At 41.2% G+C, this 23,892-nt stretch overlaps 2 protein-coding genes across 8 annotated transcripts in view; one reads left to right on the top strand and one right to left on the bottom strand.

Annotated features, from left to right (window-relative positions):
* The window catches only part of AMPD3 (adenosine monophosphate deaminase 3), a 32,049-nt gene extending 23,517 nt beyond the window's left edge, over nucleotides 1-8,532 (top strand). For 2 of the 3 annotated variants that reach the window (XM_068194606.1, XM_068194605.1), the window contains exons 12-15: nucleotides 1,313-1,433; nucleotides 3,435-3,608; nucleotides 4,692-4,802; nucleotides 5,731-8,532. In XM_068194606.1, coding sequence (XP_068050707.1) covers nucleotides 1,313-1,433; nucleotides 3,435-3,608; nucleotides 4,692-4,802; nucleotides 5,731-5,907 — 583 coding nt within the window. In that variant the 3' untranslated portion in view covers nucleotides 5,908-8,532. Of the gene's footprint in view, nucleotides 1-1,312; nucleotides 1,434-3,434; nucleotides 3,609-3,831; nucleotides 4,448-4,691; nucleotides 4,803-5,730 lie in introns of those variants that run through there. The other variant, XR_011000328.1, reaches the window with a different exon arrangement.
* Nucleotides 1-23,503, bottom strand: part of RNF141 (ring finger protein 141) — a 37,741-nt gene extending 14,238 nt beyond the window's left edge. The window contains exons 1-7 of one of the 5 annotated variants that reach the window (XM_068194612.1): nucleotides 23,346-23,503; nucleotides 21,318-21,517; nucleotides 19,754-19,862; nucleotides 18,609-18,790; nucleotides 15,507-15,614; nucleotides 10,542-10,657; nucleotides 6,359-10,410 (exon numbers count right to left, since the gene is read on the bottom strand). In XM_068194612.1, the coding sequence (XP_068050713.1) occupies nucleotides 10,570-10,657; nucleotides 15,507-15,614; nucleotides 18,609-18,790; nucleotides 19,754-19,862; nucleotides 21,318-21,502 (672 nt within the window). In that variant the 5' untranslated portion in view covers nucleotides 21,503-21,517; nucleotides 23,346-23,503 and the 3' untranslated portion in view covers nucleotides 6,359-10,410; nucleotides 10,542-10,569. Of the gene's footprint in view, nucleotides 1-6,358; nucleotides 10,411-10,541; nucleotides 10,658-11,160; nucleotides 13,930-15,506; nucleotides 15,615-18,608; nucleotides 18,791-19,753; nucleotides 19,863-21,317; nucleotides 21,518-23,276 lie in introns of those variants that run through there. The other 4 variants (XM_068194615.1, XM_068194614.1, XM_068194610.1 and 1 more) reach the window with 4 other exon arrangements.
* Nucleotides 23,504-23,892: the final 389 nt, after the last annotated feature.

The following is a 23,892-nucleotide window of genomic DNA, read 5'->3' as shown; positions in this document are numbered from 1 at the left end:
GTGAGTGTCATCACGTACCCTGAAAGGATTTGGTTCACTTCATTTAGTTATTTAGGTTATTTTAGTTATTTAGAAAATGTGTTGGGGATTTCTTATAGAAGGTGCACAGATTTGTCATTTTACAGTTTTATCCAAGTTAGCCTTCAAAATGTTAATTCTTCTCCCCCACTGCTACTTCAAGCATTTCTTTATCATTCTATTTAATCAAAACTCATAATGCAAACACATACCTTAAATTACCTTGTATGTGCAACAATCAGGTGTAGTTGTTAGTTTTAATTCTATAATGGATGCAATATAGCAGATAGCTAAGTCATCCCTTTCTCCTGACTTCCTGTACATTGTCTGTAGTCTACATGCTTTTTCTGATCCAAAGAGAGATTCTGCCAGAACTAATGCATTTCTTTTTAACCTCAAGATAATTTTGACTACTGTATTAAAATGCCCCCAGATAATCATTAAATATTCTTTGTAGCTGAGATTCTGACAGAATTCACCAATGAGTCACTAACTGTTCACCCTGTTAATCTAAGTGCTTGAGTCAACACAGCCCTGACAAGACTGTTTTATATTTTTGGTAATATTAGTGAGGATGGGTTACATCCTTACATCAGGAGAAATGTTACTAACTTCCACCCTAGAATTGCCTTATATTCTAGCACTCCTTGTTGAAATTGTGTTTTAAACATCTGCAGATACTTGTGGGACACTTGTCTGCACTGGATAACAGGGTCCATTATAACCTCCAACCCAGTATCAATTTTAATACAGGTGATAACATAATTCTAGAAATTACAGTGGAAGTCTGCTATAATAACAAACATTCCTAGATCATCTCTGCTTCTGAAGGTGTGGTTTTATGCTACACTTAACCTGGTGAGATGGCAGCCTCTGATCACACTAGGTACTGTTAGCTAACTCTTGGCAATGTGCTTCCCCTTCTTCCCTCATTTTGAACCAGGAATTTTGCAGCCACAGGTTGCATGGGTTTACTGAATTTTCCATCTGACAGTTCACTCTACTGAAATCCATTCAGTAGCTGTTCACCCAGGGGGTAGACAATTGCTAAACGAGATGTAACTGAGGAAGGCAAGAAGACACAAATATGTCTGGTGGTAGAAGGGGCTTGGATAGAGGGACCTGACCTTTTGAGCAGCCCACTACAGGTAGGCCTGGGTAGATGTCACATCAAACTGTATGAGAATGTGAAACCTAATTTTTTTTTTAAATTCACATGTTACTGGCAGTTGTATACCAAATAGATAAAGAACAGTGTTTTCTCTTAAGTGAAACTTGCTTTTAATCTCTTCAGGGAAAGAGGCATGTGCACCTTCCTGTTTCGACCGCACTGTGGAGAAGCTGGGTCTATCACGCACCTTGTTTCTGCCTTTCTGACAGCAGACAACATCTCTCATGGATTGCTCCTGAAGAAGGTATTGCTCCTAAACTAATCCCTCTGTGCTCAGACATCCATCACTGGTTCAAACAGAAGGCACCAAATGGACATTTTTCATTAATTCACTTTCTTAGCAAGGCACAAGTAACTCTTCAGTTTGGTCAGAAACTCCACCCAGACCCCCCCAACACCAGAACACGTGGACCTACTGGAGGGAGTCCAGAGGAGGCCATGAAAATGCTCAGAGGGCTGGAGCACCTCTTCTGTGAGGAAAGGCTGAGAGCATTGGGGTTGTGCAGCCTGGAAAAGTGAGAGAGAGAGATCTTCTAGCACCTTCCAGGGAGATCTTCTAGCACCTTCCAGTAGCTAAATGGGGGTTACAGGAGAGCTGGAGAGGGACTTTCCACAAGGGCAGGTAGTGACAGGACAAGGGGGAGTTGAAAGAGGGTAGGTTCAGATTAGATATTTGGAAGAAATTCTTTACTGTGAGGGTGGTGAGGCCCTGGCACAGCTTGCCCAGAAGCTGTGGCTGCCCCATCCCTGGAAGTGTTCAAGGCCAGGTTGGATGGGGCTTTGAGCCACCTTGTCCAGTGGGAGGTGTCCCTGCCCATTGCTGGGGGTTGGAACCAGATGATCTCTAAGGTCCTTTATAAACCAAATTATTTCATGATTCAATGAAATAAATAAGCTTAAATGAACTTCCTTACAAACTAAACTATTTCATGATTCAATGAAATAAATAAGCTCAAATGAACTTCCTGTTCTTAAGCTACAAAAAGACAGCTTTGTCTTCACAGGGAAGGAAGATCAGCTGTTCAGATATGTCAAGGATTTGGCAGCACCCATTTTTGGTTACTCCAAGCAGAGTTAAAATTATGTGAACAAAATTTAAAACTTCAGACTTGCTACTGCTCCCTGGTTTAGTCCCAGAAGAACTTAAGGAAATCTCTCATTTTTTCTCTCCGGGGACAAAGGTCATTTTCTCTGATTGGCATTTCTGTTCTTCAAGGTTCCTTCTGAAATTCTCCAAGGATTTGATTATTTTGATCAAGAAATTCAACATAGTTGTTTGACACAACAATATTTTAGACAGAACAAATGTTTTATGACAGAACAAATGTTAGCATTCCTGGCACATTAGTTAATGAAAATCATCACTCAACCCATCCTCAGGGCATTTTTTCATAATTAAAATAATTGGTCAGTGGGTGGCAGACTTGTACTGAGTTCACTGTAATATTTCAGGAGTTTCCTTATAAGTGAGTTTTTTCTGGTTAATGCTGTAGAATTCTCTGTATTTTTCAACATAACCAAGAACAAAGAAAAAATATACCTAAAATCATGTCCAATACTATGCTCACGAATAATACTTCATAAAATTAGACCCAGACAGAGCAGCACTAAAGCAGTGTGTGACCAAAGCATTCTCCTCTTCCCTCTCTCCTGCATGGCCTGGTGTGATAAGATGGCATAGCAGGTACTAATAATAGTAACAGTAATAAAGGCACTTGCTAGGTTCATAGGTTGGCTAAGGCAAAACAGTCATAAAGATGACATGATCACAGATTATTTACATTATTTACAACAGCAACACATGACTTCTCATAAATTAAAACTTCTTTTGCTCCTAAAATTTATCTATTGGACTGCAGCTTTGGAAATAAAAAATTGCTTAGCAGTTCTTGCCCATCTGTTTTCTGTGACTTTCAGGTTTTGGGGGAAGGTATGCAGCTGATATCAAATGCAGTGCCCATAATGTTCATATATATATGTACTTACTAATCTACAGTAATATTAGTCACCAGATTTTTAAAAGGATGACACCTACATTTAAGAACATCAATTATTTTTATAAAGATCAGTAAGATTTAAAATTCAGACTTTCAGATATTTCCTGGAGAAGTCATGGTTCAATGTCAACCTAATTTTTTTGATCTTAGTTTTCCCCCTGCAGTGCTGTTAACCATTTAATCCAAGGGAAATCCTTCTCTTTTTCATGATCCCATAGTACCACTAAATGCTGTGTTTTGTTTTTCAGAGTCCCGTCCTCCAGTATCTGTATTATCTTGCACAAATACCCATTGCTATGTCCCCACTTAGTAACAACAGCCTGTTCCTGGAGTACTCCAAAAATCCACTACGGGAATTTCTCCATAAGGGCCTGCATGTCTCCCTCTCCACAGATGATCCTATGCAGTTTCATTACACAAAGGTAGGAATTGCAAAAAGCACCAGGTTTGAATTTGGCAACAGCACCACAAGGGTCCAGAATGACCTGAAAGCTGTTTTATTTCATTGCTTAGGACATAGTGTCATGTCTTTCAGTCACTTCATTCATTCTCCCTCCTCATTCTCTGTCTACTACTCACTGTTAGGCTTCAGAAGGAAATGTCTGATTTCCTAATTATGTTTCTTTTGTACTCTTGCCTCTCCAGTGTTGGCTGTTGAAGTATAAAATGAAGGATGAGGCTGAAGGGAGGTTTGAGCCTTCATAAACAATCCTCTAGAGTGCCAGGAAAGTCCAGTTTCCTTACTCTAATAAGTCTGGGGAAGTACATTACAAAAACACGATGTGGAATCTCAAGATGACATACGAGCTGCTTGCTCAGTGAGCTGAAACAGATTCCTGCCCTTGGGTGGCCTGGCAGGACAGGAGTGCCTGGTCACTGGCTGTGATGCCCTCGTTTGTGGCTGGCACCGACTTGAGCCGTGCTGTGCCCAGAGGGGCCCGTCCGTCGCTCAGCTCCGCGTCCCGGGACAAGCCGAGCCCTGCTGGCCTTGGCCCGGGCTGGCTGCTGGCCCGGGACGCGGAGCTGCCACTGGCTGGGGCACGGCTGCAGTCGCCCGGAGTGTGCAAGGTCCTGGGCTGGGCCAGCCCGCCGGGGCCACACCTGCCTGCCCCGCCTGGAGGGCCGGAGGGAGAAATTGCCCTGCTACCCGTCCATGTGCACAATCACTCGGGCCTTACAGCTGGGTGCTCCAGGGTGTTTGTGTACCCTGGGGGCTCCTTTGGAATTGCCTAAGAAATGCCTCCAAGGATCTGGACTGCAGGCTGCAATTTCTTAGACTAAGCTAACTGGATACCCAGTGCCTATTAACTATTAACCAGTAGTCCTTGGGAAATTTGAAATGAACAATTCTTTTCATAGTACTTGTGATTTTAAAGTTTCAAACTTCTAATTTTTCACAGCTGTCTAAAGAGCATGTATAAAATCCTTAATTAATAATGAGTACATATCCCCATTTATATCTTATTTACATATAATTTAATACCAAATATATTTTGGTGCTGCAGGAAGCTCTCATGGAAGAATATGCTATTGCAGCTCAGGTGTGGAAACTAAGCACGTGTGACTTGTGTGAAATAGCAAGAAACAGTGTTCTACAGAGTGGATTGTCAGATAAGGTAAGTATGGCTGGAAAACCTCTCCTGTGAATGTTAAGGCAAGTAGGAACCTAGAAGTCAATAGTCTGAACACGGAATAGCAGGTGCTTAGTGATGTATTTGTGCACATCCCTGTCTTCTTTTCCAGAAATAGTCACAAACTATCTGCTATGCAGTCTTATATTACAAGTAAAGTATTGATACTACTTTTCCCCATTAGCTTTGTTTTGGAATTCTCAAAATATGTAGAGACCAGATGTCTGTTTATACTCAGTTCCTCTTCCAGTTACAAATTTCTAATTTGGGTGATATCCTTCTGCCAGTGATTTTCTGCATCATGGCTTAGCATTAAGTAAAAACAAACTGCCTGTCATAAGTAAGACATGTTTTTTTTACTTAAAAGGGAGTACTACAGAAAATATTTGGTTTAGATAGGCGGTCAGATTAGATTAAATTCCCTTCTGGCTTTAAAACTCTACACAGCCAAGGCTTTCTGTAGGACTTACTTTAGAGCATTCTCTGTTCTGTGTCACTTTTGAACATTTCTCTGAAGGAACTGGTATTTGAAGGGGCTTCATGAGTATATTCTGTTGCTTCTTCCAATATTCCCTGGTGACAACTACTCATTTTCCTCATGTGACATTTAACCAACAGAAGAGACCTAAGCTTCTTTTCACCCTCTCACATGCAAGATGTGGCAGTGAAGGCTGAACACTAACAGAGAGGGTTTTAGCAAGCCAGACTGAGTGTACTTTTGAGTGATTATATGGATAAACTTTGGCCTTAAAATCTCCTAAACTGGTTAAGACTCTGAGGAAGAGTTCAACGGCCAGCTGGTTGAAACTGCTCTTTTCACTTGTACCAGACTCATTCAGCTAACACTTATTTCTGCAATAAGCCAAAGCAGTTGAACTGACTTCTTCCTTTTGACTTTTAATCCTGTTCACAGGAAAAGCAGAAATTCTTAGGGATGAATTATTGCAAGGAAGGGCCTGAGGGAAATGACATTCGAAAGACAAATGTTGCCCAGATCCGGATGGCCTTCAGGTACGAGACTCTGTGCAATGAACTCAGCTTCCTGGCTGATGCCATGAGAACAGAAGATATTTCTACTCTGTCCAAGTAGTTACAAACTCAGAGAAACCAGAATATGTCCCTCTTAAGCAGGATAAGATGCTAATTAACCTCAAATCACCTGTCTTTGATGCTGTGGAGACATACCTGAACAGTACAGAGACAAAAGGGAGTATCTGTGGAAGGTAAACAGCGTTTGCCATCACCTGTTACCGCGTTATTCTCATTGCAAAGATTTCGGTTTCTACGAACATTAGGCTTTTAAGATTGCTGTAAATATTAAATGCAAACTCAGAATCACGTACTATTTGTTTCATTCTGTCTTAACTGTGCCCTGCTGTGTAGCCTGGGAAGCCAGAGAGAGTATCTGTACTGCAGCTGTGCTGTGCACCTGAGGATCCTGCAGATGCTGACAGCACACACCCACCTGGGTTGGTCCTGCACATCTCTGTACCAGTCATGGCTTTTAACACTTTTAAGTTTAACCCTTTATTCATTAGCAATTTTTATGGGGTGCACAATTTTGAGGCTACCCTTTCATTCTGGAAGGTGTTCTGACACAGTTTTTAACTCAATGTTTCAACAGTTATATTGGAAAACAAGAAACACCATCATCAAGCAATCTTGTTCAATGACTAATTAATTCCTGTTGTTATGTAGGATGTCAGTGAAGAACAGCAGATTAATGCTTTTTAATCTAGCAAATGGAAAACATGGTGTCAAAATCACTATTATACATTGTAATGGGTCTAATTACATCAAGAAAAATTTGCCTTGAAAGTTGAGAACACTTTTTTTATTGCTTTGTAATGGGAATATGTGGATATGCCTGTTCAAATTATTTTGAAATTTATGCAGATAATTCTGGCTGCATGTAAAGAGAAATTTTTTACTTGAAAAAGGGAAGTGTTCTTATGAATCAGTGGTAGAAATGCCAGACCTGGTTCTACTGGTTCCTACTTCTGACATATTTTTACACATTTGTTTTAGTCTGTATTTTAGTCAACTACAGCTAAATGGGAAGTCAAGCTGTCTATTTATACAGAAGCCAGCCCACTTGAAATGTGTCATTTCAAATCATGGTATGTTATGTTAAACTATTTATTTATGAGGAAGTGGTTAGTAAAATACAGCTACTGGGATATTTATCACTTTCAATCTTCTTTCTGTTTCATCATCTTTATGACACAGTACTTCAGAAAGGATTAAAGGTAGTAACATGATGGCAGCTATGTATCGTAGAAGCTGCACACAGTTTCACACCAAAAAAGACTCGAGGCTGGGGAAGCAGAGGGTGTGGATGCCTGTGAGTAGAGTGCAGTGCCTGCTCATAGAGTGCAGTCTCAGGATTGGTGTCATTTGTTTAGGATGAAGTCTGAGAAAGTGGTTTAAGCTGTTCAGCTGCATCAAATGCAAATGTCTTGTTTTCAGAAGTACAACTTCCTAATAAACTGTTATCAACATAACATTATTTGGGAAAAAACATCTGCATCCACACTAAATAAGCAACATGCTTGGTATGAAGAATTTAAATTTCAAGTATTTCCATCTGATAAACATTGCTTTACTTGGGTAGTTTCACCTATTAGTGCTGCTTTTGTTGTCACTTACATGTCTTTTTTAGTTTCCTTAAAATTATACCAAATTTGTGTATATATTTAATACCTTTTCAGCTTTCCTTACCTCAGGTTCTAATAGGTCTGTAGCTGTTATTGAAAAAAAAAACAACTGGATTTGCATATTCAGTGAAGGGACAGTAATTGGGATTCTGACAATAACCACAGTAACGCATAAGCGGTCATGACCACAAGTTCTGCTTTCTGTGCTTTCTTGTGTGCTGCTTTTAAGGGGAAATTGGGCTTATAGTATTATATTTGGGGAAATAAACAGACATCCTTTCAAGCTTCCATTACTACATTTCTCCTGGTCATCCTTTAATTGGGCAAATGTTACTGATTTCCAAGTTCAGTTCTTAAGCTTTGCCTTGTTTTATTTTTTTTAAGTTGCACTTTTGTGCTAATGTGAGGCTGTTCAGAGTAACCTTGAGGGCTCAGGCTGAGGCTGGAATGAAAAGACAGATCCAGCAACAAGTCACTGCTGAACACACAGACACCAGTGCAGGACAGGGCAGTGGTTGATCCCCCCAGCAGTGCTGAGGTCAAACCTGGTTAGAACACAGCTGGTTTGATTCAGGGGCTGGAAGAACATCACTGCAGGTGGCCACTGGGTAAGTACTGCTGCAGGATGGAAGAACATCCTCCTTTCTCTTTACTTCATTAGGAGAGAGGCTCAAAGGTTATTCAAGACTTCCTTAAATCTGTTGGTTCAAAAGCATTTTATACTTTCAAGCTGAAATGGTTAATTATGGTTATTTGATGTTTACAACCTGTCTACCTGAACAATTCTTTTCTGTTCTGTTACTTTAGCAAACTTAAGGCATTTGCTCTGCTACTGGAGAATACATATTTTTTCACAGCCCACAGCCACCTTATTGTCTCATATAATTGTTCTTTACATGTGGCTAAACATGTCTGTTCTCTTTGCCTAGTTAAAATCCAAGTCTGAAAAGGTGTCTGTAAAAACTGCTTTTTCTTTCTGTGCCTGGGTTACATGATGTTTATCTTTTGCCTCTTGTGGAAGCATTAAACATTACACTAATGAATGAATTGTAAAAGAATATGGTTATGGATTTTGTGTGTGTATCTCTCAAAAAAAAAAGTAGCTCCTCCCAATCTTCACATTTAAGGAGAACTAAACCCACGTGCAACTAAACTGACTAAACCTTAATGAAGCATGAAAACTGAAAAAACCCAGTGGAGATAGAGAAGACAGTGAGCACTATTCAGGAGAAGGGGCTAAAGGCTTATCTGGCTTAAAACAAGTCAGTGTTAATGCAAACCAACCATTCAGACATGGCATAAAGTTGTGAAAGTGAAATTGCATTGCTGCCCCCACCATCTCTTGGTGCCCACCCTGCTTCCCTGCTCATCCAAGCTGGGCACCAGGGCAGGGCACACAGCAGCTCCTGCTGATCCTGGAGCCTCATGTGGATATTGAGCTGAGAGTCAAAACACCCAGCCTGAGAGCAGGAAAGCAGCCCTGACCCTGAGGGCAGAGCAGTTCAAGGTGTGATTTCATGAGCACACACAACAAATACATCTGACAAAACCCAACTATGAAGCCAACAAGTGACAGATTTAAAGAAATAGTATCAACACAGATATCCTGCTAGAGTCACCGTGACTTTTGAGGAAAAGCATAACACAAAACACTTCAGTAAGAAGTGTTAAGATTTTTAGATGAAGACTAGGACATCATCCCTTTCAGTACACAAACTTTATTTCTGTACACGAGTAGCACTGGTGAAGCACAGTTTGTCAGTAACTGAGAAATGTGCATTTCTCCCCCACGCCCCTCAGAGCACTGAACACCACTGTTAAACAGCACAGTCTGTAGAACAGTGAGACACCAACACCACCACTTCATTAGTCATTCACCATGACTGACAGGTCTCACATAAAAAGTACTTTTTGAAGGTCTGTTAAAATGGGTCAGAAACACATCAGCATGGAAGCACATTGTTGTATCAAACTCCTACCTTCTTACACTTACAAATTTCAGAGGTGCAGGTTTCCAAATACTTTAAGTTTACTTTGTGAAAACACATAGCATTTTTAAATAGCACTTTGAACTAAAGAAGAGTGCTCATTTAATCACCTATTGGATTGTATTCTTCATTCCAGCAGACACACAGTGCCAAGTTCTATCCAAGTTCACAAAACTGATAATTCCTTCTAATATTAAACCTAAAAATCCCATGCCCAGTGTTTACTATTTGGATTTTCATGGCTTAGTGAGGTAAGTAAAGATCTGCTAACAAACATCTTGGCAGCTCAGACACAAAAGCAGAATGTGCTGTCCCATCCCTCATGGGTCTAACGTTGGCTGGCTCAGAGTGAAACGTTACCTGGTGATCACACACTGTGGTCACTGGAAGGCACACAGCCCCATCCAGCCTAATTCCAGTGACACATCCCAGCAGGAAAAGTTTTCAGTCCTTAAAGAATATTGCTGTATATAAATTCCATGCCTTGAAGTCAAGCATTGTAAGAAAAGACAGTTAACAAAAATGCAGTTTTGAAATGGCTGATGTTTAAGACACACTCATAAAGCAAAAATTCTGCTCACCTACTTAAAACAGGTGAGGATAAAACCTCTGGCAAGTTATCTTCAGGGATGATTCAACAACAGAAGCCCAAAGAAAATTCTTAATTACTGTCATATTACTTCCATTACAGAATGTGTGTGAATACAAAATTAACACATTATGTATATGCAGTGTAAGGATTAAGGCCAGTCAGGTTAACATACAGCTCCTAGTTATATCAAACATCCTGAGGGGGCTGTTCTTCCAGGATCTAGCTGGATGCAAAGCACAAAGAACCATGGCCACTATGTTCCTTCCAAAAATAATGCCTTCGGCACATACAGCTCTACAGGGGTGGGACTGAACAGCTCCGTTCAAACCTGTAACACAGAGATCTCAGTGGCTGCCCTGGTTTCCAGAACTGGAAGGAGTATGGAGTAGAAAACCTTTCTAAAGAATCATGCCCATCACACTGATATGGTGCCTAAACTTGAAACCTAGTAAATATAAAGGTTTGCTAATTGCTCTGGTACACCTACCTCCTGCTGTGCCTGTCAGCTGGTCATTTCATCGATTCTCATTTCCTGATCTGTTAATGAATTCCGCTCCCATTCCTGCCTTGGCTTCGAAAGATCCAAAGAGATAAGCCAAGTAACTAGACAGAGGAAAGAGTTATATTTATTACATATTTCAGTTCTTACTTAAAAGGAGGAAAAAATAAGAAAAAAAAAGAATATTCCAAACCTTAGCATTCTTAAACCTTAAAATACCATCAGAAACATGATGAAATAACTTGGGGAAAAAGTGTATCACACATCTCTGAAAATAAAAATCCTTTCCCCAAACAAACACGCTCCTGAATATTGCCCTCTAAGAATTAGAGTTGTTTAATTATTCCCATTACTTCAGAACGTTCCAATTTATTTGTGTACCTAGAAGAAGTCAAATCAGAGCCAGTATTTTTTTTTTTTTTGCAGAGCTGCATTGAGGTACCTTGTTGATACGACCCTTCAAAGTTTAAGAGAGCTCTGACTCAAAGTGCCACACTTTTAACCACACCACCTGTACAATGCCATTGTATTTGGATCAAAACTCAAGTTTTCAGACTTCCGTAGTACTAAAGCCAAGAGATTCCTTAAGCTTAAAAAAATTCTAACATTTCTTCCAAAGCAACTTTATTGCACAATTCATACAGAAAGTTTAATATAGTGGAATGTTCTTAGCTATTAATACCATCTCTAATGTTTAAGTTACAATTTCACATTAAACCTGTAAGAAATGTTCACTTAACACAAGAAAGTTAATTTATTCTAATGCCCTCCACTACCAACAGCTATTTGCAGTAATTCACATTTTCAAGGTCTAGCTTCTGGAACTCATTGCCATGTCCATGCCAATGGATTCCTTTTCCAAAACTGTTTGCTAAAGGTTGTACTTCTGACTAAGTCATACCAACCAGTACCAAATTACTAGTTTTTCGGTGTTTAAGTATCTATTTCTCCATATAACATACAGTACATATATTTTACAAGGCACACATTACAGTATCTACATCACAGCAGTGTGAATTACAGCAACTTAATTTATAAAAGCTGTACAGCATACAAAGTTTACTTTTTCACTATTTAAATAATTTTTGCATTAGTTTATATTGTAATTGTCATTATGCTGCAATTAACAACCTGTTTACATCATTATAAAATTACATTTTAAGAAGTTCATGTAAGTTCTCAGCAGAAAGTCAACTTATAAAATCTCAGTTCAGAAGTATAATTCTTGAAGTACTTGAAAAATAAAGTTAGCTTGAGGCTTTCACTTAGATGCTCTTTCTGTTCCAGTAATATAAAAACTTTAAAAAATTCGAAGATTATCTGAAAGTTCTGAACATAGACTAACACAAGCTCAAAAAGCAAAAAGAAACCAAACTAGTGATTAGGAATATTTGCATGTTTTAGTGGGAAATCCTGGGCCAGTAATGATTTCCAGCCCAAACAACAACCACCCTTATGCAACCAAACACTCCATACATTTACTGAAGAATATCTCATTGCCATCAATAGCTTAACAAAGGGAAAAAAAATAGTTCTCAGCTATATATACTCCTAAAAGGATTTTTCCACAGCTAAATACAGATTTACACACTAAGCCATAGTGGCTCTCAGATGACAGACACGTGAAGGGTACATTGCTTCTCTGTCTTAAAACCTATGATAAATTTGACAATGGTGTCACAAGCCAAGCTCAAACACGTGCCATACTCTGTGCACATTCTTTAACAAACTGAAGTAATTAAATTTTTTGTAGCCAATTAAGAAAAATAACCTAAATGTGCATATCTACATGTGCACATGCCTTTTAGTTCAGAACCTGTCTGTGACAAAAGGACTTAAGCCTTATGGCGTCATGGAATTTTAACAGGTATGGTAAGAAAAAATGCAGTCTTCACAGTAAGCAAGATTTATGCTGTTATTCCCTCAAATGCTACACTTGAATATTTTAACTTGAGGTTACTGAGTGAGAAAAAGTAGTATTTGTTAATATATATATAAAATTAATTCTCTGCAGTAGCCATTCATTTTCATAACACTATTTATGCATAAGAGGCTTAGGATGGGTTTCCTGAATACTAACAATTTTAGACTGTCTAAACTCAGCTCTTAAAGACTTTATTCTGCTAGACACAAAATACTGTTGCACTCCAGTTGAGATATCCCTTTTCCAAACTGTCACATGTGCATCTCAGTCCAAGCCACATTACTATTAAAGAAATTCCCCTCTGCTACATAAAAGCATATTGCACTTGTAGATATTAAGTAGAGCACCCTTACTTAGATTATCACTTGTAACTCTTCATGTACCTTTTAACTCTGATCTCATCACTTCAATAACTCAAGAGGAGCAGATAAAACCACAGCATGAGACTAAACTACACCTTAAGTGCTAATTCAAATAAAGGCATTCAGATATACCCAATGTTTAAAAATAATTCTAGCTGTTCTTTATCAAAAACTACTGAGAAGCTGATTTACTGCTTTTAGGATTGTGTACAAAACTGTTTAATGTTTCCAAGCTAATAAGCTTATGCTAAATATCATATTAAAAAAAAATATTTTAAGAGATAAGTTTTGTTAGAAGAATAAAGGGAAGTGCACAAGTACATTTACAGACCTGCCTACACTCTCAAAAACAGATTTTAAATAATTAATACTAAAAGTCTTAACAGATCAGATTAATTATCTATAAACACTAAGAGCAGCAATAACTTCCTACCGAAGAACAGGCAGTGGGACATCTTCAAGTTTCAACAGTACAATTTCAAATTAATAACATCTAGTGCTAACTCATCATCTTTATTCACATTAGTTGTGAATAAGGGACTGCTTTTAAGGGCAGGAACTGTGAGGTCAAGCCATCTACCATGGTTCACCTCTGTAGCAGTACACTGTGATGCTCAAACGGCAGTTTGCAGTTGTAGTTGTGCTGTTACAAGTTGCTTCATTGAGTAGTCGAACTGTTAATTAATATCAAACGCTGTCGTTAAAGTAAACTATGTTAATGATCAAAGAGTTTGCTGGAAGAACAGTTCAATAACAAAGACTGCACACACAGAGACTTGCTCAGATACCCTGTGCTTTAGGAGAGCAGCGCAGACTCGCAGCGGCCAAGAGGAGAAGGAAAGGACAGACTGTGGAAGAACGGCCAGGAGGGGTAAAACCAGACACTGGGGAAAACAAAAGTTTCAAGTGCTTCTGCCATGGTCAGCCTGGTGGGCAGGGTCAGGGTCTGTGGGGCTGCCCCGCCTCATCCACCATGTTAAGGATGTAAGTGGCAACGTCATCTTCTGTAGGGGCCTCTGACACCACCCAGGAATCTCCTGCCCCAGTCACCTGCCGGCGGCACACAGGACAGTTTCTGTGGCGGTCACTCCTGTTAGGAAGGCACAGAAATGAGTGGTTTTCACTGATGGTCTTTTGCTGGCCAGAAAAAGCCAAAAGAGCCCCCAAAAGGACAAACAAAACCCAAACAAAAACCAACCCAGCGAGAACTTGAAGAATGATCACATTAACTGAATTAGGCCACCTATCTATTTTGTTTGTTTAAAAACTTCTTTCTTTGTGAGAAAGACTTCTGAATGGAGCTCCATTCTTTGAGTGAAAATTTGAAATCATGTTCCTCCTAATCCTTTGCTCAGGTCAGACAGGATGCATCTGGCTACCTGACCAGACAGTTTAAATGGAAATTCACTGTCTAAATTAATTCTCCTATCTTCAGGAATTCAGCTGAGGTCCTTAGAAACCAATCTCCATAGGCTTCCTAGATAAAGAGAAGAAGGAGCCTTTTCCTGGGTTACGCAGCCCACAAAAGTTTAGAACTGGTCCCTTGGAGTCTCAACCCCCTCCACCATCTCGGAGGTCCCCAACAACTTATGTTTGAGCTGGGAGCCTCCACTATGCCTAAATTAAGAGGAGATCCACCTTAAAAATTACAGACAAAAAAAAAAAAAGCATGGTGCAGCTGGAACTTAGTGAGGAGTTCAGCTGATTCATCAGCCAAAGCAGCATATAATCCACTCTCCAGCAGAGTCACTAAACTAAGCCCTGTCCTGCCGATAGATGTTAGGATATTTTTCCAGAAGAGAGAAATGACTTGCTGTATTCTGAGATCCAGTGATTTTTTACTATATTTTTTCCTTGTGGAAGCCTGGTGTTTGTTACAAGAATAACTTCCTTGCTAAATCTTTCAAAAAGCCACAAAGAAATCCTTATGCACAAATTATGTGTAAACCCATTTGCATTAACTAGCCAAAAAAATCACTTTTTTAACAGAGCAGGTATGTGTCCCCTAATGCCAGACTGCCAGGACACTTCACTAATTCTTGAAGGCCTGCATGGTCAGACAAGAGCTGTGCTCCTCCACAAAGGAATTCTCTCCCACTTTTCCAAGAACTGGTGTATCAGAGATGCAGAAGCTGAAACGGTGTTCAATTTACTGTGAAGCTGAACACTGTAAACTACACATTATATATATAAACTTGAAGGTGCTGCCATGGAGAAGAAACATCTTTCTGGAAGAATCTGATAAATCAGTAGATTGTATGCTATTTATTTAAAGTGAAAGCATCACATATGGAAAAAAAAACCTCTCTGACAGTTATTTCCCAAGTAAGTGACAGACAGTCCAACTTGCCTTCATACCTGCACAGTCTTAACAAGCTTTAAATGAGATTTTGTGAAGCATAACATGCCAGCATCTGCATATACCATCTTCACAAGTTTCTGAGCAAGGCTGTAACAATTCAATTTCAGAAGAATAAAAAGATGTAAGAAATTACAAAACAAATGCTGAACAGCATTTTCACATCTCTTTTTAACAAAATTTCCTGCCTTCCTTCTGCTTCAGTCTGCTTTTACTCAATTTTAAATTATATGGCAATCATAGAATCTGTCAAATCAAACTGAAACATGCATACTATAAAATAATTCATATCCTTTCATCTATATTACCATTTATCAATGCACTTCTGGCAGAAACTGTGAGCACACGGCAGGATTAAATCAGCACGCCCATCCATGCAGATGCAACATTCCTCTTCATCCGTCAGCTGTTTAACCCTGCAGAAGAGAAGACACTGTTTTCTTCCAGATGTTTGATATTTATGCCCCAGTTATTACATTTTTCATAATTATTAGTGATGGCCAGAGAGAAACACCTGTGCTTTTAATGTGTGAATGGACTACTTATGTCATCCCAGCCTATGTCAGCAGTGAACTACAGTAAGCCAGAATGTGCATTTATTTTTTGTGTCAGGTTTTTGTGTTAGGTGCTTTTGGTGTTGCCAAGGGTTCTGTAAATCCTTTTTCATATCAACAAGGAAGAGTGAGGAATTGTAACTGCTTCGTATCACATGACTGGGCAGAAGAACAGAAACACTGTTTACATTAAAGGCAGGAGAAGAACCTGCCTTCCTGTCACTGCGCCTTAGGCTGAACTAATTCATAATGAACTTGGCCACATTTCTGTGTGCTGGCTTATATCCTAGACAAAAACATGCATGTCAAGAGGATCACTACCAGAATGCAGGTTCACTTATCTCACATGGCATCAAAATGCCAGGAGCTGAACTGCTCATTAGATTGAAAAGGGTGATTTTAGCTTGCAATATGCTCCATATGATTGCTCCTCAAATTAGGACTCTCAAGATGACTGTTACCACAGCTTTTCCAGTTAAACTCCCAGGTGTTTCTGTTGGAGGGGAAGTTTAAAAATTATCTCACTACCCAAGACAGATATTGACTTTTTTTATCTTTTCCTCAAATATTAGATATCTTTATCTAATGTTCTTATCAGGAGTATCTCAAATACTGGCACCATCAAGACTTCTCAAGTGCAAAAATGTACAGACTCCTCAGCTTTCACTGGCCTAAACAGATATGTAAAGTTTGCAATTTTATAGTCACAGCTCACTTCCAAAACCATCAAGGAAGTGTTCTAAAATGCTTGGGTTTTCCAAAAACCCTGATTAAGGAATCCCTGTTCTGAACTGAGGGACAGAGAGTGTTCTAGAAAAAAATGGCATTTCAGGAGTTAGTCCACCTTAATGACTACTGACCACACCATTTTTGCTTAGGTATCTCAGGGAGCTTGTCAAATACAGATTCATTTTTGATCTGCACAGAATAGCCAGCTACTGAACAGCAGTCAACATGCCTTTATCTTTCAGTAGGTCCTTGGGGTTTCCTTTTTAATGTGCTTTTGGAGAAATTGCTTTAAAATGACAGATTTTTTTTACAGATGGTAGTTTGCATACAATAAGGACAACAATTTCCAAGAAGCCTGCTGTGTTCTTTAGACCTGTTCCCTTCTTGTTTTCCTCCCCCATGCAATTCTGAGTACTAACCTTTAAAAGCACTTGAATTTTTGAGATTTGCTGATGCCTATACAAGCAATTACACAAGGCCTATTTATAAAGCTTCTGCAAAGTCAACTTTAGTCACAGTACTAAGTTCCTGAAGAAACAGTAAAATAAAGGAGTGACAGACAAAGGAAATGCTTATCTCTTCGTTATCAGAAAGCATAAACCACTTAGGCCCATTTTGAATGCTCTGAATAGGAAGTGGATGTTGTAGAGATATGGGGTATTATTCTAGGGGGAAAAGTTAAGAAGAATTGAACAGATAACACTTGCTATTTTTAGATAGTGAGGGCTAACTTTGCAGAGCTGAAAAATATCTGAAGGTGAGAAGAAGAACTGAAGAAAATGGGTGGTTATCACAGAAAAATATACAGAAGATTTCACTGGTGTAGAATACTTGAAGGTGCTTCAGCTTATATTTTCCTTAGTAACTAGAAAAACTTGGCTAAGACACAAGCTCACCAAATTGCATCATATTAGCAAAGAATACTCTGGTTTTATTTGTGACTGAGAGTGCCTCAAGTGATGAAGTTTACGAACAAGAAAGATGCCCATCTCCCCTGTCTCCAAGTCTGAAAAACTGAAAAAGAAACTCACATCGGAAATCTTTTGTTTTCCTCATTGACTTTAGCACTATATATACAGTTGTTTTGCCTAAGAATCTGGGGTCTATGTTGTTTGATTTGTCTGTTTGAAGCAAAAGACCATTTCCATCAAAATGTGTGTTCTGGTATAACCTTGAGAAAGCAATTTGCCTGTTCTTTCTCAAACATGTTTACAGTTTACAGGAAATTAAATGACATGAAAATAATACCTTCTGCAATCCACTGACTTAGAAAAACCAGAGGGCTCTGTGAAGTGACAACACAGGTGACCCCTTTTTCATTTCAACAGCTGAAGTGTGACACTCAGGCTGTTTCATTAAAACACCTGGCTGCCAGCTCTTCACTGGTGAACATAGAGAACTCTACCATTTACTACCTTTTCTTGTAAAACCTAGCTCTACCTCACTTTAAACTGAGTTAGAACCATGAACTTATTCCAGAAAAGTAAGGAATTGCTGGTAGTAGCAACACTTCCACAACAGGTAAAGGGTGACAGGCTTCTTGCTTTTACATTCAGTTTGAAATTAAGTTATTGCAGGTGTTGACCTCAGTCTTTTGTTTTTCCTCTGGTTAACAAAGCAGAAGGTCAACATGAGTGAGACAACTCACATTTTTCCAGTCTTGCAAGTTAAATTATTACCATAATGGATGGGTTTCTAGTGGCAACAGATGGGAACTTTCACATGCCAAAATGTAAGAGGAAGAGATAGTTTAAGTGGAACAATAACAAAATCTGTTTAAACAAACACTGTCAAACCCCCTGGATTTGTAGCTGCAGCTGATTCCGTTTCCTCCTGTTTCCTTATTCAGGAGATTGAACATATACTATGTTTCTATTGGAACTGATCTCTAAAAGGGCTGTTCTGAAGCTAATGTATGGTAGCACCATATTTCAGGATTTCACCCAAGTGCACTGCAGCTCCCTTGGTGCAAGGGAAGGTGTCTGTCCATGTTTGAGATGGTACAAAGCCTGCAGCTATCAAGAACGAGCAGTTCTCATCAGCAGGTATTTGTAGTTCAGTTTTGAAGCACAACTCCCAAAATGCTTATGTTGTAACTGGGTCAGAAGCTAAAGTGTATCAAAATACCTTCCCATCCACAAGCTGGCCTGACACGAAGACAGAGACCTCCAACTCTCAGCAGCTTCTTCAGAAGTATCACTCTGTGCAAGAACTCCTGCTGCTTGACTGGTGATGTCTTTATAAAGTTGAGTGAACTGATATAAGTTCAAGATTCTGGAAGCTTCCACGATGCCACTTGTTTTATTTATCTTAAGATATGAGAATTGTTTACAATTACTTATCAGGTTTTAACTTGGCATTGCTCAGAATGTTTGTAAAGCACTGCAGTTCTCATGTAAGGCAGTAGTCTCCTTCCCAAGTGTCCTTCTCCACATTAACAAGCTGCAGTCTGCCTCAGCAAGAGTCAGGACTGCCCACAGCTGCTGCAGCTGAGGAACACCACAGGCAGCACCACGATTTCAGGGCAAGGCAATTGCCATCACTACTCAAATGGATTCAGGTGTGAGTAGGGACTGACTGCCCAAAGAAATGGGCTGAACTTAGAACCAAGCACAGGATAATCAGTCATTTGATACCTGAACTAAAAATTGCCTACAGTGATGGCTGCCTTAATGAAAACTAGGAGCAAACAAAAAACTACAAACTGTTGGTTTCAAACAGAGGTTGAGGGTTGGCTTGTTTAATCACATCTTAAGATTGCTCAGGGGATTCAGGATCATTAAAGGACTTTACCTTTAATGACAGGATAGAGAGGGGAAAATCTCCTCATTAGACAGAGCAAATTTCATAAGTTTTTGTCACAAATGAAAACATTTAACCTTTAGAATGGTTTTCTAAGGGATTAGACTATGTACAGGCACACTAGTTCAACTAAAAATGCCTGGAAGACCTGATTAATTTCTACTACTGACCTCAAAATCTACAGCTGGCAGTTTGTTGTGCCATTCGATTACTTGACCTCCCAAATCACCTGCATTTTTAAGTGCTCCACTGGAAGGCATCACTCCTTTAAACTTAGTTATAAAAATGTTTTTGTTGCCACGTTTTTTGCAGAAACTTAGAATTTAGACTTAATTTATATCCAACAGCATCTTTGAATACATCACCTGTATCTAAACACATGTAGCAGGTGTTGGATTTTACAAGTAAAACTGACAGTCCTCAAATCTGTGCATACAAACTGCCCATCAAAGTAAAATGTTCACACTTACTTTGGTACATATTATCCTAACGATCACCTTCCAGAAAGCAGAAGAATCAGACCCAGGCTGCACTTCAAATAACAGATGTTTGTCTTGTCCAGAAGCCAATTTTGCAGTACTGAAACAAAGCAACATCAGTTCAATGCCATGTGCTGGACCTGCAAAGATCAGCAGCCTCAGACAAGTGAGATTATTTATGGTTCACCTGTCTGCTCTCCAACCTTAAAAGAGATTTTAGCAATACTGCCCAGAGGCATCAAAGTACAGAGTATGACTTTCTTAGCACATCACTGAATACACAATCCATTTCACTTTACACTGCACAGCAAACTTCAGAAAATGCTGTGCAACTCTTTTGATCCAGCATCAACAAGCAGGTATACTTTACAGACATTTAAATTCATATATATTCTCACTGTTTATTGTACTAATCACACAATGTTGTCTCCAATCTGAAAAGGTTATTTCCTCAACAGGTATGTAAAAAAAAGCCTGTGACTACCAGTGTATGCTGACGAGGTGTATTTTTGTTAGTATATATTAATAATGAGGTAGTCATGTGAACATGTCAGGTAACCTAAGATTTGTTTGTTTAGTGGAACACAGACACAACAATCTATTCCATAAGAATCAGAACACATTCAGGCTTAAGTAAACACTGGAAAGAAAGAAACCACTTGAGTAACAGTATTTTGGAGTGAATTATACTAATATATGCCTGGAGTCTCAGGCAAAACATCAGGTTATGTTCTTCAAAATCTATTTATGTGTCAACCCAGAAGACAGCCATGTGTTTTTCAAAGTCATTCACAAAAAATATGACCCTCTCCAAGATAATTTCTAAACTGAATACAAATTCACATTTTAGTTAAACAGCAAACATTACAAAGCCCTTATTCAGAGTGTGTGTGTGCTTCCACTTCATTTTATCACTCTCACTGTATGCCATAAATACAGGCTAAAAATGACAACACTGCTTTTTTTCTCATTTCCTTTTACTGTCATTGTACTGGTCTAGCAAAAGGCAGGCTATGAAAAATGTGACAAAAAAGCAGCCTTTTGTTTGGGATTATCTAGGTCACTGGTTTGGGATACATCTCATCCTTAATGAGGAGCAGCCTGGCATGTCTGCAGAGGTGGCAGAGATGGTCACAAACAGCTCTGTCTCAGGTGCCACCCTCCTCATGTAGATCTGCTGTCCCTACAGGCTCCTATTGCTCCTTCCTACCCAAAATGACAAGCAGAGAAGAAGCAGCATTGCATCTTCAGGTGGAAGGGAGAACAATAAGGGACACAGGTGACACTAACAAAATGATGACTCTAAATCACTTCTTGTGAACTTTTAAGAGAGAGCAGCACTTGCTGGAAGAAGAGTACTGCAGAGAAGTGAATTTAAGGAGGAGAAAGGCTTGATTTTGAAGTTTAATTACAACCATTATAAAGACATACAGAAATGAAGGATACAACTGGCCCATCAGGCCAGTTCTGGCTTAGCCAGCACACAACAATATATTGCATAAAGGGTCTCTGTAAAATACCAAAAAAAAAAAAAAAAAAAAAGAGTAAGGCTTACATATCATTGAGTTCAGCTACTCTTCCCAGAAACTCTTCATAGGTTAGGAAACCACTTTCTTGAACCAAAGAGGCATGCTTTGCTACTTTTTCTGGCAACTTGTTAATTACAGTTTGCGTGTGGTTTGAAATCTGTTGACCCATGGTGAAGCTCTTCACCTCAGTTCTGTAGAGAGAAGCTCTCATTCACTTGTAGAGTCCCTGCCAAAAATATGTGAGAGTTACATTTGTGTGTTTGTGAATGGCTACTCCCTCACTTTCTTTTAGCCTACAGTAATTATTCCACAAGTAACACAACCTGAACAGTCAGATCAGAAACAACGCAAAACACTTCAAAGAGTCTGGAATGTGGCATTATAATCTTATTAAAAATGCACTATTTTGCTTTACAGCAATGCTTATATTAAATTGAGATAACTTTCCCCACAGATTCAGCTCTAACACACACATATATAAATACATCCAATGGAATGGAAAAAAAAATCTTAAGATGACAATGGTAATTTATGACAATCTTTGTTTATTCTAAATATTTGTGCATGTGAATATCAGAATGTCTGCAAATAAGCACATCAGTGTCTGTTTCTACACAGACATCACATCAGGAATCAGCTTTCTGACATCAAACTTGCATTGGCAGATTAGAAGAGCTCCCACAGCATTCTGAAACTGGTAAGCCAAGGAATCCATGTCAGTATAAACCAATTTAGAGACCTCCCTATCCACACAAAACACTCAGCTTCAGGCTGTATTACAGAACTGACTTGCTCAAATGTGTCCAACTCCAACTTACTTCATCTTTCCTTCACACCCAAATCTTTGTCCCCAAAAGATAGCCGAAGGCTTAATGCCATGCCCTCCGAGTATTTATCTACTTGCTCCCTTTGGTCCCCCTGCATTTGACTTCCCCCAAAATGCCTCTTTGCAGAGTTCATTGTTTGTCAAGCAAACCAGTTGTGTCAGGCCCTTTTAAGACTTCTACAGACAGAGGTGTGCGAGGGCAAGGGAACCGCAGAACATCCACCCAAACTCACACACGGAGCAGTCTGACAGGAGCTGCGTTACAAACTGCTGTCAGAGAAAGCAGCGCTTTGCCCTGCAGGTAGCTGTAGCAGCACTTGGGCTTAACCCCGCCCAGAACAAAATTTACAGCTGTTGAGAAAAACACAGCACACTGAGCGAGCTCCCGTCGGAAGCACTATGCTTCACCACAGTAAGCTTCCAATTTCTGGCTGGAATTGTGACCAATTTCTGTTCCCACACAGATAAGCTCCCCCTCCGCCCACTTTTCCCCTTCCCGATACGGCTGCAGTCGCCTCCTGGCCCGCTCTCCAGGGAGTGTCCGGTGAGCACACGCCCAGGCCCACAGGTCAACAGCACAACCTGCCACCTTCCAGACACCTCCTCCCGGATCTCCCGGGCTTCTGCTCTCCCGAGCTTCCCAGGGAGCACCGTGCCTCCCGCGGGCCTGCCGAGCTCAGCACCTAAATCCCAGCACTGAAAAGTTTGGGGAGAAACACCTGCAAGGGTGTGTGCAGAACTGGATATCGGGAAAGGTTCCACCCCAAGGGTGGTCGAGCACCGGAACAGTGTCCGCAGGGCAGTGGTCACTGCACCAAGCCCGAGAGAGTTCAAGAAGCGTTTGGACAACGCTCTCAGGCACACGGAGTGACTCTTGGGGTGTCCTGTGCAGGGCCGGGAGTTGGACTTTATCCCTGAGAGTCCCTTCCAAGGAGGCACTCTATGAAATATTCCCTACTGTTCACCCTAAAAGACCCCGCGTCACCCGCTGACCCACGAGGCGCCCCGAGCGGCGCGGACGGCCCGGACACCGCCCCTCACGGCCCAGGTGCGCCCCGCCCGCTGCCGGCCCCCCGCGGAACGGGCCGCGCTCAGCCCGGCTGCGTCACGGCCGCCCCGCCCGCTCCCCCCGCCCGGCCCTGCCCTGCCCTGCCCGCACCCGCCGGCTTCCCCCGGGCCGGGCCTTGCGCTCGGCGCCGAGGGGCGGCGGGGGGCGGGTCCCGCTCACCGCATCCCCGGCACGTCCCGCGGAGGAGCCGCCGCCGCCGCCGCCGCCCCACGGGCACCGCAGCGCCGCGGCCGCTCCCCCGCGCCGCGCAGGCGCGCGCTGGGCGGCGGCGCGCGGGGGTGACGCCAGCGGGCGGCGCGCGCCGTTGCCGGGACGCGGCGGACGCGCGGCGGGAGCGGGGCCCGGGCGGCCCTGCCCTCAGCGCCGCCCTCAGCGCGGCCCTGCCCTCAGCGCCGCCCTCACCGCGGCCCTGCCCTCAGCGCCGCCCTCACCGCGGCCCTGCCCTCAGCGCCGCCCTCAGCGCGGCCCTGCCCTCAGCGCCGCCCTCACCGCGGCCCTGCCCTCAGCGCCGCCCTCACCGCGGCCCTGCCCTCAGCGCCGCCCTCACCGCGGCCGCTGCGCCGCTCACTGCGCCCGGCGTCCCTCCCTCCTTCCCTCCTGGTCCCAGGGCTGCCGGCGGTGGCGTTGCCGCTGAGCGGAGCGGGCCCCGCCGGGACACCCATAGAATCACAGGATCGGTTAGGTTGGAAAAGACCTCTGATGTCAT

The sequence above is a fragment of the Anomalospiza imberbis genome, chromosome 6 (genome assembly GCF_031753505.1).
Source record: "Anomalospiza imberbis isolate Cuckoo-Finch-1a 21T00152 chromosome 6, ASM3175350v1, whole genome shotgun sequence".
Classification (NCBI taxonomy): Eukaryota; Metazoa; Chordata; class Aves; order Passeriformes; family Viduidae; genus Anomalospiza; species Anomalospiza imberbis.
Note: the sequence above shows the minus strand (reverse complement) of the source record. Positions and strands in the feature narration are given on the sequence as shown.